At 47.4% G+C, this 18,880-nt stretch overlaps 1 protein-coding gene across 3 annotated transcripts in view; it reads left to right on the top strand.

Moving 5' to 3' along the window:
- ABCD4 (ATP binding cassette subfamily D member 4) overlaps nt 1-18,880 on the top strand; it is a 214,238-nt gene that overhangs the window by 121,790 nt on the left and 73,568 nt on the right. For all 3 annotated transcript variants that reach the window (XM_086937481.1, XM_086937482.1, XM_086937483.1), the window contains 2 exons: nt 7,609-7,698; nt 10,431-10,636. In XM_086937481.1, the coding sequence (XP_086793607.1) occupies nt 7,609-7,698; nt 10,431-10,636 (296 nt within the window). The remainder of the gene's footprint in view (nt 1-7,608; nt 7,699-10,430; nt 10,637-18,880) is intronic.

Raw genomic sequence — 18,880 nt, 5'->3', positions numbered from 1 at the left:
CGCACACGTTTTGCTGGCCAAGGAAACACTTAGATTGCAATGGAAGGCCCCTACTGCCCCACCCATGGCGGCATGGCAGGGGCAGTGCATAAATGGGGAATTGCGGAGGGTACGGCTCTCCGATATGAGGAGGCACGCCACATCCACAGATGTCCCCATATCACCAGAATGGGACACGCTGCTGTCACAGTTTGTACATCTTACAACCCCAGAACTCCCTTCATGATCCCACTGCCCTGACACGGTCATTTGAGGCTCTATAACGCCTACTATCCCTTAGTCCTTTTGCACCCCCAAATTACCCCCGGTCGTAGCACCTCCTCCTGTCCTAGGCCGCACAACTTCACCACCCATCGAACATACCACTCTACTGTACCTTTGTATCACCAATATGCTGTAAACAGCCTGCCACATTCTCCACACACTGCTAGACACTCTTTCACACTATACCTGCCTCCGGCCCCATCCCACTCCACATTTCATTTTCTGATATCTCCACATTATCTTTCCCTAATGTTACTTCGCACCAGCGAAATACAGGCTACTCATTGTAACGATTGACATATATTTTATGTCTTGGTATCTTTTCTATTTACCTGTGTCTGCGTAACTTAGTATAATGCATCTATTATGTTGCTTTGTTGTTTATAAATGCTAAACTCCAATAAAAACATTTAACAAAAGAAATAAACGTGGGAAGTGTGTGTGTGGGGGGGGGGTAGAGGGGTGAGGGTGGGGGGGGGGGTTCTAGGGTGTGTGTGTTGATGTGTGTCCTCTTCTTCGCTTCTCCCCTCCTCATTAATGTATGAAAACCACGGTCTGATTTGACTGGTTATGAACACAGACTCGTGCTACTCCTAGACCAATCCATGGTGGTGTATTGTATTTTTTGTATTCCACCACATTAGAGTACAATTTATGAACATGGATACTCTGTGATTTAGTTTTTCTACGTGACCTGAAACCGTGTACAGCAACTGACTTGGGTATGTCAGAATGAAGTACTGTAAAAGCGGAGGTGTGACGGAAAGAAGTAAAGTAACTGACGGAGGTGGTAGTATGAGGTACACTAAGTTCGAGGCATGTGGGCTGCTGAATTCATATCTGTGCATAGTCCGCCACCTAGTGTTGGGTCCGGATGATTGCACATTGTTGTCCTGGAAGAGTCTTCGAAGTATCACGAGATAGGTGGCTCCTCCCCTGGACTACAGTGCGCATGGGCATCGCCTCCATCCCCAGATTGTTTTTTTCCGCCATAGGGTTCGGATGTGTTTTCGGTTCCCTCCTCCGGAACCGATAGTTGTTCGATTTTACTTGAGACCAAAAGGTCTTTAGGCTGGGCGTCGGTATAGTTGCGTTCGGGTTTTCTTACTGACTCTCAGCTCCAATCTACTACTGCCCTTCCACGTGCTTCGACGCGGACGGGCCTACACTACCACATTTGCTATGGAGCGGACTCCATTCAAGAAGTGTCCGCTGTGTCACTCAAAATATTCGCACCTCGACGTGCACCCCGTGTGCAACACATGCTTGTCACCGGATCACCGTGAAGACACCTGCATGGCGTGTTCAAAGTTTAGGAGTAAGAAAACTTTGAAGATTCGCCGGGCTAATCGACTCCAGGCACAGTTGTCGGCTTCGGCGCCCCCACCTGATGACATCTTTCAGGAATCGGTCGAGGAAGAGGACGACGTACAAGAGTCGGACTCTGGCCCCGCGTCCGAGGAAGAGACCTACGACGCGGATGAGGAGGCCTGCGACGAAGTCTCCGGTGAGGTAGGGGACGACGAACTGATTTGTGCCACGATGGGAGATAGCTCAGAGGAAGAGCATCCCCAACCAGACTCCGGGGTTACCCCCCGTCATACGGCCCAGGTCGAGGGATCGCCTTCGGGCCTTACCCAAGATCTTACTATGAGTCCTACGTCCCCGCCTCCGGGCCCGGTCACGGACATTTCTAACAAGAAACCGAAAGTGAAGCCAACTGGTCCCGCACCCTCGGATGCGAAACCGAAACCGAAAGTGGCGTTGGTGAAGAAGGTTCTGGAGGCGTCAACTTCCACGAAACCCAAAATGGCCGACTCGAAGAGCCACGCCAAAATGGCCGACCACAAGAGCCGCGCCAAAATGGCCGACCCGAAGCCCTCTGGGTCGGCGCCGAAGGTGAAGGCATCCGACGCGGCTGCGTCGGCACCGAAAGGGGTCGCGGACCCGAAAACGGCTTCGAAGAAGCGTCACGCTGATGGTGCGCCAGGCCATGGGGCGTCGGCACCGAAGAAGAGGCCTATCGGCGACCGGACTCTCGGAGACGAAGAGTCGCTCGCGACGGTTCAGCCCTCGGCATCCCTTACAAAGAAGGTGGGAGAATCCTTAAAGCGGATCCAACAGTCCACTGTTGTTCCCAGCCAGGACACTGTAGTGCCTAGGCCCACGCCGAAGCCTGCCAAGGAACAAACGCCAATTCGTTTTACCCTTCCTCCCAAGTCGACGCGGAAGGCCTTCGCGCCTAAGCAGAGCGGACACTCTCAGGAAGTATTGACGCCGAAGGCTGCCTTGGTGGTGTCGAAGCTTCGGCTCCAACCGCTCGCGGTGGAGGAACGTCGTGAGGTGACCATCGACGCCAACACCGGAAAATTGTCGCTCCTCAAACGAAAGATTACGTCGGAGCCGCCATTGGAACCTTTTAGGATTCCACTTAAGAACAAAAGGTACTCTGCGGACTCTTCGGCTCTGATGGAACCTCTGTCTCCACAAGCCATGGAACACTCGCCGGCCCATTCCCCAGTGCCTGATGTGGACGAGGAAGACGACGAGTACAACTATCCTGCGTACTCGGATCCGGAAGAGGAGCAGGTGCCCTGGACAGCAGGAGGCGACACAGACGACCCGCAGTCAGGCCAGGACACTCAACTTTTCGCCGCAAAGACGTCCCCGACAGAGGACTCGGCGGCGTTTAATGCATTAATAGAGAGAGCTGCAGCGAACCATGACGTCGAACTGCACTCAGACCCTGTGGATGCGGACTTCTTAGTCGACACCTTCTCGGTAGCCGAAAAGCAAGTCAAGACGCTACCGATGCTCAAAGGGGTGCTGAAGCATGCACAGGAGGTATTCAAGGAGCCCACCCGGGCGCGGGTGGTCAATCCTCGCATCGACAGGAAGTATAAGGCGGCGCCCACGGATCCCACGTATATTAAGGGACATTTGCCATTGGACTCCCTGGTGGTGTCCAACGCTCGAAAGAGGGCGAATTCGCAGACTACTGGTGATGCTCCTCCCCCAGACAAAGAGTCAAAAATCTTTGAGGCATCAGGCAAACGCATTGCTGCACAGGCAGCGAACATCTGGAGGATCTCTAACACTCAAGCCCTGCTTGCACGTTATGATAGGGCCCATTATGACACATTAGAGGCCATCCTGCAACACTTGCCTGACCAATACAAGGAGGCGGGGGAGATGCTCATTCAGGAGGGTAAACTCATTACAAATGCATCCATCAAATGTGCCCTAGATGTGGCAGACACTGCCTCCAGGGCTATCAATACAAGCGTGTTACTTAGACGCCATGCCTGGCTTCGAATTTCTGGGTTCAAACCCGACATACAAACCACAATACTGGGTCAAACAGTGAATCCTGACCATCTGTTCGGCCCTGAGGTGGATGCCTCCCTAGAAAAAATGAAGAAAGATACCGAAACTGCCAAGTCTATGGGGGCTTTACAAAGTCAGCAGTTTCGGGGTGGTTCCTTTCGCCGCTCCAATTCAAGAGGCACCTCAAGAGGCCAGGCATCCCAGTCCACGCAATACTACAAGGGTAACACCCAGTCCTCGTATAACAACAACAAGGGCAGGGGTGGCTACAGAGGCAATAATATCAAAGGCAGGGGACGTGGAAACAATGCCTCCAGGTCCACCACCTCCAACAAGCAGTGACGTCTTGTCACTTCCCCCCGATCACACGACACCTGTCGGGGGGAGACTCCAGCAGTTCCTGCCGGCGTGGAGGTCCATCACCACGGACAGGTGGGTGAGGTCTCTTATCCAGTACGGGTACTGTCTAGAACTTACGTCCATTCCACCGGACATACCGCCAAGAAGCCGTGCTATGTCCGACGAGCACTTGACCTTGTTGCAGCAAGAAGTACTGGTCATGCTGCAAAAAGGGGCGATAGAGCTCGTTCCATTGCAAGAACGGGGAACAGGGGTTTACTCCCTGTATTCTCTAATCCCCAAAAAGGACGGATCACTCAGGCCGATCCTGGACCTCAGGCCCCTGAACTGGTACATCAACTCAGAGCACTTCCATATGCTCACATTGCAGCAGGTGCTTCCCCTGCTTCAACGGGGGGACTTCCTAGCAACGCTGGATCTGAAGGATGCCTATTTCCATATTCCCCTGCATCCTTCACACAGAAAGTATCTCAGATTCAAGATCTTAGACCAGCATTACCAGTTCAGAGTCCTGCCGTTCGGGGTCACCACGGCACCGAGAGTTTTCACCAAATGCCTAGCGACTGTAGCAGCGCATCTCCGTCGCCAGCACGTCCATGTCTTTCCATACCTAGACGACTGGCTTATTCAGGCAAAGACGGAACAGCAGTGCGTAGACCACGTGTCACGCACCATTCACCTCCTGCACGATCTGGGATTCTCTCTGAACTACCCAAAGTCCCATCTCCAGCCCGCCCACGTGCGACAGTATCTGGGCGCGACAATCGACACTCTGGCAGCCACTGCGCAGCCGAGTTCAGTGAGAATCGCCAGTATCCAGGCGCTGATCCAACGATTCAGACCCCAAACCTCGCTTCCAGCGAGGGTGTTCATGCAGTTGATAGGCATGATGGCCTCCTGCATCTCCATTGTCCCGCACGCGAGACTACATATGCGTCCGCTTCAGGAGTGCCTGGCACGTCAGTGGACTCAGGCTCATGGGCAACTGACAGACCTAGTGTTGGTGAGCGGTCGGGCGTACAACTCTCTGCATTGGTGGAATCCACAAAACCTTTGCAAGGGCCGACCATTCCAAGAGCCTGTCCCACAGATCATCCTGACAACGGACGCCTCTCTCCAGGGATGGGGAGCGCATGTACTCCATTACACGGTGCAGGGACTATGGACACTTCAGCAAAGGAAGATGCACATCAATGTGTTGGAACTGATGGCAATCTTCATGGCCTTAAAGGCGTTCAAAGTACATCTGTGCAACAAGGTCGTGTTGATCCGGACGGACAACATGACGGCCATGTACTACATCCAGAAGCAGGGGGGAACACACTCTCCACAGCTGTCTCATCTGGCTCAGAGCATGTGGAAGTGGGCCATTCAGAGGAACATCTTCCTCATGGCAGAACATCTCCCAGGCAAGGACAACCAGATGGCGGATCTGCTCAGCAGACACAGCCATCAGATGCACGAGTGGGAGTTACATCCATCAGTACTCCAACCGTACTTCCAAAGGTGGGGTCATCCAGAGATAGACCTGTTCGCCACAAAGGAGAACGCAAAATGCCAAAGCTTCGCCGCCAGGTTCCCACACCCCCAATCACAGGGCAATGCGATGTGGATGAACTGGTCAGGCAGATTTGCGTACGCTTTTCCCCCAGCACCTCTGATACCGCTGGTGGCACGCAAGCTCAGGCAACACTCGATGACGCTCATCCTGGTTGCTCCAACGTGGGCTCGCCAACCATGGTACACCACGTTTCTGGAACTCTCCGTGGTACCGCATCAAAGGCTTCATCTCACTCCCAGCCTTTTGACGCAGAGCCATGGCGACATTCAGCACCCAGATCCGCAACAGCTCAACCTGGCGATCTGGCTCCTGAAGTCCTAGAGTTTGGCTACCTCAATCTTCCTCCCGATTGCATGGACATCATTCGGGAGGCGAGAAAGCCCACTACTAGAGCTTGTTATGCGGCTAAATGGAAGAGGTTTGTCGTCTACTGCGTGGAGCACAGCATTGACCCGCTAGACGCTTCCATTCAAAACATCATATGTTACCTCTTTCACCTGTATCGGTGTAATCTAGCTTACTCTTCCATCCGCATTCACCTGTCGGCTATGGCAGCATACCTCCAAAATAGGCAACACCTGTCACTCTTTAAGGTCCCTGCTATCAAGGCTTTTCTGGAAGGACTCAAAAGAGTCATTCCACCAAGGACTCCACCAGCTCCGGAATGGAACCTCAATGTGGTTCTTACAAGGCTGATGGGTCCTCCCTTTGAGCCACTACACTCTTGCGAGCTGCAGTTTCTGACCTGGAAGGTGGCGTTCTTGGTAGCAATCACATCGCTACGGAGGGTTAGCGAACTGCAGGCGCTCACCATCCAAGAACCTTTCTTCCAGGTACATGCCAACAGGGTGGTGCTCCGCACTAACCCTAAGTTCTTACCCAAAGTGGTCTCGCAGTTTCACATAAACCAAACTATTGAATTGCCGGTGTTCTTCCAAAACCCAGAGACGCTGGCGGAGCGGATGCTCCACACCCTTGATGTGAAGAGGGCCTTGATGTATTATGTGGACAGGACAAAAGATTTCCGCAAAACCAAACAACTTTTTGTTGCTTTTGCCACAAAACACAAGGGAAATGCAATCTCCAAAGCAGGAATAGCTAGATGGATAGTAAAGTGCATTCAGATCTGCTACGCTAAAGCAAAGCGCACTCTCACTATACCACCGAGGGCCCACTCCACTAGGAAGTTGGGGGCCTCTATGGCGTTCTTAGGTAACATTCCCTTAGAAGACATCTGTAGAGCAGCCACATGGTCTACCACTCATACTTTCACTAAGCACTACTGTGTAGACGTGCATTCAAAACAACAGGCAGCTGTTGGTCAGGCTGTTCTAAAAACGCTTTTTCAGACTGCTGCAGCTGGCACGGGCGGCCGCCGCTAATGGAGGGACTGCTATGTATTCTATGCACAGATATGAATTCAGCAGCCCACATGCCTCGAACTGCAAATGCTACTTACCAGTATGCATCTGTTCTTGGCATGTAGGGCTGCTGACATTCATATCGCCCACCCTCCTCCCCGGCGCCTGTAGCAGCTGCAGTATGTATTCATATACAAACATATGCTCATAGCATGGTCATCACTCACTTCTTCACTCCATCTCTGCCTATGGCTAAAAACAATCTGGGGATGGAGGCGATGCCCATGCGCACTGTAGTCCAGGGGAGGAGCCACCTATCTCGTGATACTTCGAAGACTCTTCCAGGACAACAATGTGCAATCATCCGGACCCAACACTAGGTGGCGGACTATGCACAGATATGAATGTCAGCAGCCCTACATGCCAAGAACAGATGCATACTGGTAAGTAGCATTTGCATTACCTGTGCTGTGTTGGTTTAAGATACTATAAGTGACTGTGGTATTGAAGTGAGGTACAGCAACCTTTAGGTGCTGGAACGGGTTATAGGAATCGGTTGAGGTGCGTTTGAATGATGTACTATAATCACCTGCTGTTTTAGAATTGAGTCAAATATCTGATTGAGACCTGTAGTGATGCTGTATAAGAACTGGAAAAACTAGTAATAATGTAGCATAGTTAACTGGCTAAGGTCTAGCAGAATGAAGTTTATTAACTATATGGACTATGTCTCAGGATAGGAGAACTCCAGGAGACCATGGAGCAGCTTGTCCAGAAGCAGAAGGACTCTGACACAGAAGCTGAGTCCAGTTGGAACTTTAACAGGTATGCACCCCATGATGATCTGTGGAGCCACCCACCCATAGATAGACCTTCACCTCCTACCTCAGAGCCCACATCTGCAGCAGAACATCCCTTCCAGCGACAGACATGTATTCTACTGGAAATGTTGTCTCCTGTTGTAAATCCCTCATCAACAGTATATCACTATGTAGAGGCTGCAGACTGCCATAGAGCCCCACACAGCAGCAAGTATGTGTGCATGTTCTGAGTTTGTTCAGTTCTCGGACACCAAACAGATTTCCTGGCACTGAAGCCACAACAAAGGTAGACAAAGAACAGAATTTGGGCTTAAGCCGCCGAAAATCCTTTACAAAAATCTAGGTTTCAAGCCATTAGTAGCATGCTAATATATTTCATCTTGGCATCAAAGAAGTAAAGTAACTGACGGAGGTGGTAGTATGAGGTATACTAATTTCCTGTGCTGTGTTGGTTTAAGATACTATAAGGGGCTGTGGTATTGAAGTGAGGTACAGCAACCTTTAGGTGCTGGAACGGGTTATAGGAACCGGTTGAGGTGTGTTTGAATGATGTACTATAAGACTGCCGTGGAGCCCCAAAACAGCAGCAAATTTGTATGTGTGCATGTTCTGAGTTTGTTCAGTTCTCTGACACCAAACAGATTTCCTGGCACTGTAGCCACAACAAAGGTAGACAAAGAACAGAATTTGGGCTTAAGCCGCCGAAAATCCTTTACAAAAAGCTAGGTTTCAAGCCATTAGTAGAATGCTAATATATTTGATCCTGGCCTCAAAGATAGAGGGAAACTGTTGTACAACGTGAGAACAAGTACAAAGGAGAATTCACCCTCTCTCAGTCTGTTCTCAAAATCAAGCTTCTAGCCTGTCTCTTGGTTGCAGAAACAACGTGAGTGCAGTGGGTGGTAATGGAGAAGTGAGTGCATCAGGAAAGAAGGACTAACCACATATGCATTAAACAATCCTGCACAGTTCCCAGAATGAGGCCCGTTCTGTAAACAGAAACCTGTTCAAATAATCAACCAAAGGTGAAGCAGAGTAGGATTTCGTAGCTACACCCTTCGGGCAGACAATGATGTTCTAGAGAGTGCCACTTTGTTCGCAACTTTCAGTGAGCGATCCAAATACAATAAGATGGCATACTCCAGTCTGGAGCATTCAATACCTGTGCCTTCTTTTTTCAATGGCCTTCAAAGGTCGGGCTGTAGAGAATGAGGGACTCCAGATAGAAAAAGCATACACATGCCTCTACATAGATACTTAGTGTAATTTCCCAACATTTCACCACTTACACATGGGCCAGACAGGAACCCAATGTTGATGAGCCATAGTCATTTCCCTCACCCGAAGCCTGAAGTTGTTCATGCTTGACCATGGTAACCATTGTTGAGGTGTACAAGTTGATTATCCGATCTAACCCCAAAATATAACCATATGTCCAGCCTTTTCACCAGATAAAGGAGGAAGTGGGTATCATTAGTGTATGTGCGAAAGCTATATCCCAGGAGCTGGGTGAGCCTTGCAAGTGGCTCAAAATAGATAATGAACATTTCCCACAAAACCGTAATAGAGCAAGGCAGACGTCAAAGAGGGAGAGAAACAGCCTGGGTGCTAGATGACAAACCTAATATCATAATAAACATACCAAATTTTTTCTAGTGGTAACTCGGATGCGGTGTTCCATAGAGATGAAGGCCGCCAGCTGATTGAGAAGGACAAGAACTGAGACTTCACCACCACTGACCACCATCCTAAAATCATGAAAGTCAAAGCTGAGAAAAAGCAGAGTCTTCTGACAAAGACAAAACCCACCAGTAACTCGCCAAGATATCCAGTGTTTCTGGCTACTCCTGTAATTGGACTGCAGCCACACTTTACATCCTGTGGCTGATTCTTTTAGCTAGACAAAGTAATAACCGCTGTTAAGATCCCTTGGAGTAATGGTCTGCTTCTTAAGAAATAACCATACAATCACTGTTTCAAGAGTCCATGACAGAGACAGACCAAGGACATATTGTTCATAGAAAGACTCCAGTAGCGCGTAATGAGCACCGCAATGAAGCTGAGAAACTAAGTGTGAGCTACTAATGAGCACCTGTGTCCTGCCACAGAATCAAGATCAGTTGAGAATCTGCAGCTGTTCCATGATCCTGTGGTACACAACCTTGCTTTCCACGGCAAATCCACATGACCTGCCATAGAGCTCCCCAGTGCTTGATATCCCGGAATACAGCTTATGATCTAGCCCGTTTCCCTCTGCTTGTTCCTCTCTGAAGTCTCTTCACCTGTTGCATGTCTTGCTTGTTTTGGTATGTCACTCTCTCTTGTGATTTGTTGAGTTCCACTCTCTCCTCTTTTTTGACCTGTTTCTCTTTTTTTTGTTTTTCTGGTGTTTCTTTTGTATTTTTTAGTTTTGTCTCATATTTTAATCAGTTGGTTTTGTGGTTTAAGTTTTTTTCTCTTTGTTGAGATTTGTTTTTTTGTTAATTCTTTAACCCTTTTGCATTTATCTGTTTCTCTTGCATTGTCATCAGTTTCTCTGTTTTTTATCTACTTCTCTTACATATAGATCTGTTTCTCTTCTGGCTTTTGATCTATTTCGCTAATGTGTTGATTTTTGTTTCATACTTCTGAACAGCTTCTATCTGTTGTGTTTTGATCAGTATCTTTAAGTTGTTTTGATCTATGTCTCTCAGTTTTGTTTTAAACTGTTTCACCGTGTTGCGCTTTTGTTGCCAGTCTTGCAGATGAGCCATTGGTGACAGTGGATACTGCCTTTGTCCTGGATAGAGTGTCTCTTTCTGCACCATCCTCTGATCATCCATTGATTAAAGACCTGAGTATGAAAATCTCACAAGGGAACAGTGTTCTGATTGTCGGGAACACTGGCACGGGCAAGACCTCCCTGCTTAGAGTGCTGGCCGGTCTCTGGGAGAGTACAAAAGGTAGGAGTATACCGGTCTTTCTTTTTTAGATCTTTTTATCCTTTTTTGGCTGTAGACCAGTTTATGGAACAGTACACTGACATTGGCTGATACACTCCCTGCCCTGACATCAGTAGGGGGGTTAATTATTCTGGCAGATTGTTTTGAGGTGTGCAATGACGCTTGTACTAACATGAAGTGATAGGACATGGCTTTGCGGTGTGTCCTTTGTAAGTGGCTGTTTCTTACAAAGATGTACCCTATGGAGAGAAAGATAGCGAACCAGCTGTAAAATGTCAATATTCTTGAACAACTCAACCTGTGACGTATGTGCAAGAATACTGGGTGCTTGGTTATTCCTGGGACCACCATGTCTCAGTAGTAGCGCTTGTGAAGGCACTGCCCCAGGCATTAAGGAAGGTCAATGCAATGATAAAGAATTACTTATCCCAGTAATGTAAGGTGTATTGTCTTTCACTATAACGACCCTGAAAAGACTTCTCCACTCTCAGCCACATTACTTCTGTAAAGGGAATGAATATTCATTGGCAATGTAGGGTGGGTGCTTTGTACTAACAGTAATTGGTACATTTGGTTGACCACAAAACTCAGGGTGTAGTGTGGGTATTCCATATTGCCAGTTAACAAAGGTATTCTTTTTTACAGGTAAACTTATTCAAGGAGCTGTATACAATGTTTTGTTTAATGAAGTAGAACCTGAAATACTCGAAGCTGCAATTTCAGATTTCTCACCCAAATATCACAGTGAAGTCCTTAAGAAAAGAATGTGATGGAGACATGGCAGGGGCTGTAAAAAATTATTCACTCTCTTTTATGAGGAAACTTGGTTCTATCATTTTGCACATAGCTAGGGAATGTTCTGTGTCCTGTAGCTGGCTATCCATTAGTCATTGTAAAGAATGGGGTCACCCTAAATGGTCTTGGACCTGGGTACAGTATAATCCAAAAAACAATGGTCCTTGACAGTATTCGTATGAAGAGAGATTAATCAGTTAACTTTTTGTATTCATTAAATCGTTTATGAGCATGTTTAAAAAACGTTGTCTGCTCAGAATACTCAATAATTTTACTCAAAACAAATCAAAAACAAAGAACAGTAAATAGCAACATACCAAAACTCTATTTCACCATGCATTTTATTTTCATGTCATCTGGTGAGGCAATTTAGTTGTTAAACACTCTGCATAAGATATTTACACATTTAAGGTTGCTCCAAAAAGGGGAACGTGCAGAAAGAAGGGTGCTCAGCTGTGCAGTGGTGAGAGAAGAAAAATCATGGAAGTGACCTACGGAAACAATAAGTATGAATAAAAAGGGGACTGGTTGTGAATCAACGTTCTTAGCGGCCTGGCCACAATCTTAGTAGGTTACTTCTAATTACAATTTTCTCATGGAATAAGATTTGCATGTGGCACGTATCGATATGGATTTTGGGCCCAGGTCCTTAATGAAAAGGGGGCGTCGACGTTTCAACCCGTCTTGCGGCCATGCGGGTAGGTTAGACCTTGGCCATGCTGGTCTTCCTCAGGACATGGTGGGGCAACCCTAGATACGGTGGTGGGCCTTCGTAGTACCCCCCTCTATGTTGGTTGGGGTTCATTCAATTCCAATAGTAAAATAAACAGGTCCACATAATCCTGTGGTCGTATGGAAAATTCGGGCAAAAAGTTGTGTTGAAACTGGTGGAGGAATCTATTGTGGAGCTCCTCTAGACTTGACTTGGTGCGAGGATGGTTCGTCATATTTAAGCCATCCTCGTTGGGGAAATTAATTACAAACGCTGTAGATGCTTGAGCTACGCGTCCCGGTACAGCCTGCAGCCACATCCAGCCACTGCACCAGATGACATGAAAATAAAATGCATGGTGAAATAGAGTTTTGGTATGTTGCTATTTACTGTTCTTTGTTTTGAGTAAAATTATTGAGAATTATGAGCAGACGGAATGTTTCTTAAACATGCTCATAAACGATTTATTGAATACAAAAAGTTAACTGATTAATCTCTCTTCATACGAATACGGTCAAGGGCTATCCATTAGCGGCTTTAATTCATCTATAGATGTGGAAGGCTTTGTGTTTGCTGTTTCCCTGGGAATCTTGTATATGTTTCTGACTCAACCTTCCGTTTGTGATGTTAACAAAGCCTGTAATCCATACCACTCCAGGTCCTGCTATTCAGATTTTTTAGTTTGAAAAGCTTTTACATAACATAGTTCGCATCATACTGGTTTCTGAGTGGTTTGGGCAGCAGTAAAGTAGTCAAGAATCTCTACTTTCCCAGTTTGCAGATTTTCTTCTATGGAACTGCTCCGATGGTGAGATCAAAAATATGTTGTCTTGAGAAAGATGTGTCAACTAGTGTTGATAAAAGTTTAGAGGATCAGATAAAAAAATGATTGTGATAGTTCAAACACTGCCGCAGTACAGCATGGTGATACTGTTGCATTTTCACAAACTACAAGTGGTCTTTTTTTTAACTGTGGCCAGTGCTAACACAAATAAACTCCTTTTTAAGTCGAGCTGGAGAAAAGCAATGCGAAGCATTGTGTCCAACTCGACAACTAAGGTTGCCCGTCTCCTGGGCATCTGAGACAGGGGTCGGGCACGCGCGGCGATTGGTATCTGTGAACGCGCACGTCCAGGCCAGCGCCGTGCCCATCTCCTGCCTCAGATTCCCGTGCGCAAACACACACACACAGCCACACTCACACATGCGCACATACACAGTCACACGCATGCACACACAGGCACACGCACACACACACACACACGCACCCCCCCTTAAACAGACACACGCACAGACACACTCTCAGACACACTCACAGACACACTCGAACACACTCACCCTCCCGCATCCTCACACCCCCTCACCCTCACACACCCTCACCCACACACCCCCTTACCCTCACACACCCTCACACCCCCTCTCACCCTCACACCCCCTCACCCCCTCTCACCCTCACACCCCTTCACCCCCATCACACTCTCACACCCTCGCACACCCTCACATACCCACACACCCTCACTCTCACACACCCTCGCACCCCTTCATGCCCCTCGCCCTCACACACCCTCACCCTCACACACACTCACAGACCCTCACCCTCACACACCCTTGCCCTCACTCACCCTCACACCCCCTCACCCCGTCCCCCTCACCCTCCCTCACACCCTCTCACCCTCCCTTACACCCTCTCACCCCATCACAACCCCACACCCTAACCCTCACAACCCCATACACTCACCCTCACACCCCTCCCCCTCCCTCACCCTTACACCCCCTCACACCCCCTCACCTTCACACCCCCTCACCTTCACACCCCCTCGCCCACACACACCCTCACCCTCAGACACTCTCACACCCTCACTCACCCTCACACCCCCTCTCACCCTCTCACCCTCACACCCTCACACACACTCGCACACACTCGCACACACTCACACACCCACACACCCTCACACCCCTTCATGCCCCTCACCCTCACACACCCTCGCCCTCACTCACCCTCACACCCCCTCACCCTCACACTCACACCCCCTCACCCTCACTATCACATCCTCACCAGCATAGCATAACAAAAGATAGCATAGCATAATAAAACAAAGCATAGGATAGCAACACAAAACATAGCATAACAAAAGATAGCAAAACACAACCAAGCATAGCATAGCATACCAAAACACAACAAAACAGCATAGCATAACAAAACATAGCATAGCAAAACAAAGCATAGCATAATAAAACACAAAACTTAGCATAGCATAACAAAACATAGCATAGCAAAATAAAGCATAGCATAATAAAACACAACAAAACATAGCATAGCACAACAAAACATAACAGCATAGCAAAGCAAAGCATAGAATAACAAAACATAGCATAGCATAACAAAACACAGCATATCATAGCATAACAAATCAAAGCATAGAATAGCATAACAAAACAAAACATAGGATAGCAAAACAAAACATAGCATTTTATACAGCATCTCTCCGTACCACCACAGCATCACTCAGGGGCACCACAACATCACTATACACTACCACAGCATCACTGAACGCCACAGCATCACTCGTTGGCCATCACATCACTCAGCGCCACCACAGCATCAATTTGTGCAACCATTCAACAACACCTGGTTCAAATATGTTCTCTCAATGTTTCAAGCTTTATTACAAATGTAACAAAAATATGTTAATATTTCACTTCTGTTCTTGGATTTTCGTCACAATAAAATACACTGAACATAATCTTCACAAAAGTTATTTACAAAGTTTTAAGCTATTGCCATTATAAATTACTATAATGTTTATTTAAGTATTAATTATTGAGAAAAATTAAAAGCCATTGTTATTTGTAATAATACATTTAAGTCACGTACATACAAGACATATTGTATTACAAATGGTATAGGTGTCACTTTTGCGAAAGTTATAACTATTGGCATTGTAAATGACAAAGCTATTAATTTCGCTATTTTCAAAAACAAAACATAAATAAATAATGTGTCATTTACAATAACAATAGCTCAAACTTTCCTAATGCGAGACATATTGCATTGCAAATGCGTGTTATATTTGGATAGCGGAATGAAAGTCACTTCTAAACGCCATTGTTATTCTTATCGTGCCATTCTGAAAAGATATGGGTTACTGCTGTGGATCATTTCTGTCTGGAAAGTCCAATGTCGATTTGAAAAATCATTTAATTGTCTGAAAAAGGGACTGTCAGTATAAAAAGGTCACTGCTGGTCCGAAACAGTCACTCTCAGAGTTCAAATGTTCATTTGAAAAGGTCATCTGCATCCTGAAATGACCTCAACCAAAAAGAATAACTGCCAGGCTGAAAGGGTTGCTGACGGTTATTGTGCGACAGTGGATCTGGCAGATGTTTGTATGTATTTGTATTGGTATTTACAGAGTGCAAACCTAACTAGAGTGCAATGGAGAACTGAACAGGGAGCCTGACCCCAGGGCAGATGCAATCATTGGAGGAAAGTCAAGGGTAGACTGCTGGATAAGGGGTAGTGATCCTGAAGACGTGTGTCTCTGTTTTTTTCGTGAATTGTAGGAACATTAGTACTGATGTGTTGTTGATATGCATGCTGTTCTAAATGTTGAGAGCATTACCAGAGAAGGCCTGGCTTTTGCTTTTTTGTCATCTTGAGGTGTTTTGTCTCCAGCCTGGTGATATTTAGGCTCCCAGACTAGCGTTGTCCCCCGACCTACCCAAACGTGGTTAGTTTGTTTGCAACCTAAGCTGGGGGTCTTGTTGTTGCAGTCTTTATAAGTGAGGCTGTTCCTCATGAAGATGATTCTGTCAGGAAGGGGAAGCCAATGTAGGTCTTTCAATCTAGAGGGTGATGTAGTTCAATTTCTTCGAACCATTGATGAGGTGTGCTGCTCTGTGCAGGATAACCTTTGGTGTGATTGGGTGGTATTGAGGAGACCGTTGAGCATGGTGCAGCCTCTGTCGAGATTGGAGAGGAGTAAGACTTACACAGGTGTAGTAAAGCATTCTACTCTGAGCAATGGCTTACGAGTGAGAGTTGAAACCCAGCTGTCTTTGTCTTCTTGCAATGTGTGGCTTAAAAGAGAAGTCTGTCAAATGTGAATCCCAGAGGTTTTTCATGGTCTGTCAGTAGGTGAAGCCTGGTAGTTTTAGGTTTGAGAGGCCAGGCCTGAATCTGGGATTGTTTGTTGTTGCTGGCAAACAGGAGTAATTCAGTATTTTTTGGGGTTTATCTTCAGGAAGTTTGTTGATATCCAAGATTGGATGACTTTGAGGCAGAATTTGAGTCTTTGTATGCCGTTGGGTAAGGAAAAAGATGGGTTTTGCAGGGACTGGCGCTTTCGCAAACATATTTCGGCCTACAGTGTGCTTAGAGCTGGAGCAAACTGTTTCCAGTAGTTATGGTTTCTCTTTGAGTCCATTTCTTTGTTGTAAAGTGGGCTTTGTAAAATCACACCCTTAACAATTAACCTGAGTTGGGGCCATCATGTATCCGCATAAAAGTCTTCTCTCATTGCTCTTTAGGTCTGGCACTTTCTTTGCCCTATCCACTTCTAAAAGGGAATCTCAGCTCATTGTTTAATTACTTTAATCTGTCTTTGTGCATTGGTGCGTGGGTGCAAGTGTTGAAAAATATTGCACTCATAGTTTGATGCCCCATTCTACCCTATGAATTTTGTGAAGGGGAATTTGTTCAGAGGTGGGGTTCAGTCACACAAAAACACTTGCTCTACCTACAAGCCTCTGACTCTGCAATGATTTAGGGCTCCTGTGTGTGCTTGTATCCATCTCCTAATAAATGCCTTAATTTATAGCTCCCTTCTAGCAGGTGAAGCAAATATAGCCTTGAAACATTCTCTGACCAATCCTCAAGAAAGCTACATTCTACATTTTGACCATTACAAGTAGCACCACATCACAAAACACCAGTCCACTTCAAAGGTCTTTGCTAAGTACTCAGTGCTCCGCTCCAGTTCCTTAGAGAAACCAAAACAATCCTGGACACTAGCCCATGGTGATGTCAGGGAGAAATGTGTTCATTCAGAAAATTTGGGTTCCTGATGATTTTCTAGGTCGGTCAGCTTCATTTGTTATGGTTGGCCACAACAATCCATTCTCCTTCTAATGTCTTGCATTCCGAATGTATCTAACCCATGACCAAAGCTGAAGAATAATGTGTTGATCTGTTCTCCAGGTCCAGCAGGGTTGCCTGCTGAGAACCCTTCCTTCAGCCTATATGTAAAACCACTTGTGGACCTTCTCTACTCCCACTTCCCTCACTTAATCTAATGTCAGTGAAGATCAAATTTGCTGCAGTTAAAGGCCTAGCAGATATAGAGTCTCTGATGCGATTTAACATTTTAAATCTATTGCATCTTAAACCCAAGATTCTGGACCCACTCACCTCTTCTAAACACATTGTGGCCCCTTCTGCTCTCTGTGGCGAAAAACAGTCCTCATCAAGGCAAGTGTGAGGAACCAAGACTTTATCTGACACAGACCGTAGCGTCAACTCCCACCGAAGAGCCACATTTTTATAATAAATATTTTTATTGAGTTTTAAAAACACGTTTTAACAAACCAATGCGTATAAGAACATAAATGCCGAGGGGCTTAACTCTGAGACAGAAACAGGACAGCAAAAGACAAATAACATAATGCAGGTACACTGTGTAGCAGTAATGGAAAAAATTAAGGGGCCCACAAAATGAGTGTTCTAAGAATAGAAATAGTCAAGCAGGACCTACCTCTCCCAGCAGACCCACCAAGCATGGATCCCAGGTTCCCCCACACACAACAGGAGGGGGACAAGCATAGTAAGGAAGCAAAGAAAAAGAAGCAGCACTAAGGAGTGTCAATTGAGGTCAGACTTAGCTCTTCAACATCCGAGGCTGGTACAGAGCTGCCAGAAGAGTAACCCTCCACAAGCACCTGGCCCCCACGATCCAATCGCAGACAAGCTAATACAATTTCTACCCCAGCCCCGCAAATTTGGTACTTTCTGAACCCACTGAGCCTCCTCCCTATGCACTGCCTCCCTTTCGCAGTCTGCCCACTTTGTCAACCCTAACCACCAGCGGTGGACATCAGGACCCTGGGCAGACTTCAGCTCATTGTCGGCTGCCAACAGGCTCATTGTCGGCTGCTAACAGGCAAGAAGAAAGGCCAAATCTAAAATCTGATCAGTACCCTTCCGAGCTGCTGAACATTCATGAGGGCCGAGCAAGCATTATGAAGGACTTGGAGGAAGGAGCGTGGCTTGGCGCGCAATGGCGTCGAAAGCAGCAGGGTAGAGCTCTGATCAGAGCTCCCCTTACCCGGGCCGATTATCCGTCCCTATTCTCCTAACCTGGTCGCAACTGCGGGCGGAACGTGTGGGGACCCCCGTCGTCCCTTCAGCCAACTTTCAATCCGGTGGCTACCTGGGATCCGCCCCGGCAACACCCGACAGACCGCAGCCGCACTGGACACCACTGACCCAGCGTGCACCACAAGGCGAGGCCGCGGTCTCCCCCTGAGCGCTAGGCCCGGGACCGAGGCCTACACAACCACTTGCCGGGACGTCCGACGACCGGAGGCGGGGCCCAGCTGACTGCCCCCTGCACTCCCGGAGCGAGGTGCTGAGACTGCACCGCAGCCCTGCATGCCCAGCCGTGCCCACTCCTGGGCGGGACCGGTGCGGAGAAGAAGAACTGAGCATTGATAGAGCACCGGACAGGTACTGTGAGCTA

Source organism: Lissotriton vulgaris, chromosome 9 (assembly GCF_964263255.1).
Source record: "Lissotriton vulgaris chromosome 9, aLisVul1.2, whole genome shotgun sequence".
NCBI lineage: Eukaryota > Metazoa > Chordata > Amphibia > Caudata > Salamandridae > Lissotriton > Lissotriton vulgaris.
Note: the sequence above shows the minus strand (reverse complement) of the source record. Positions and strands in the feature narration are given on the sequence as shown.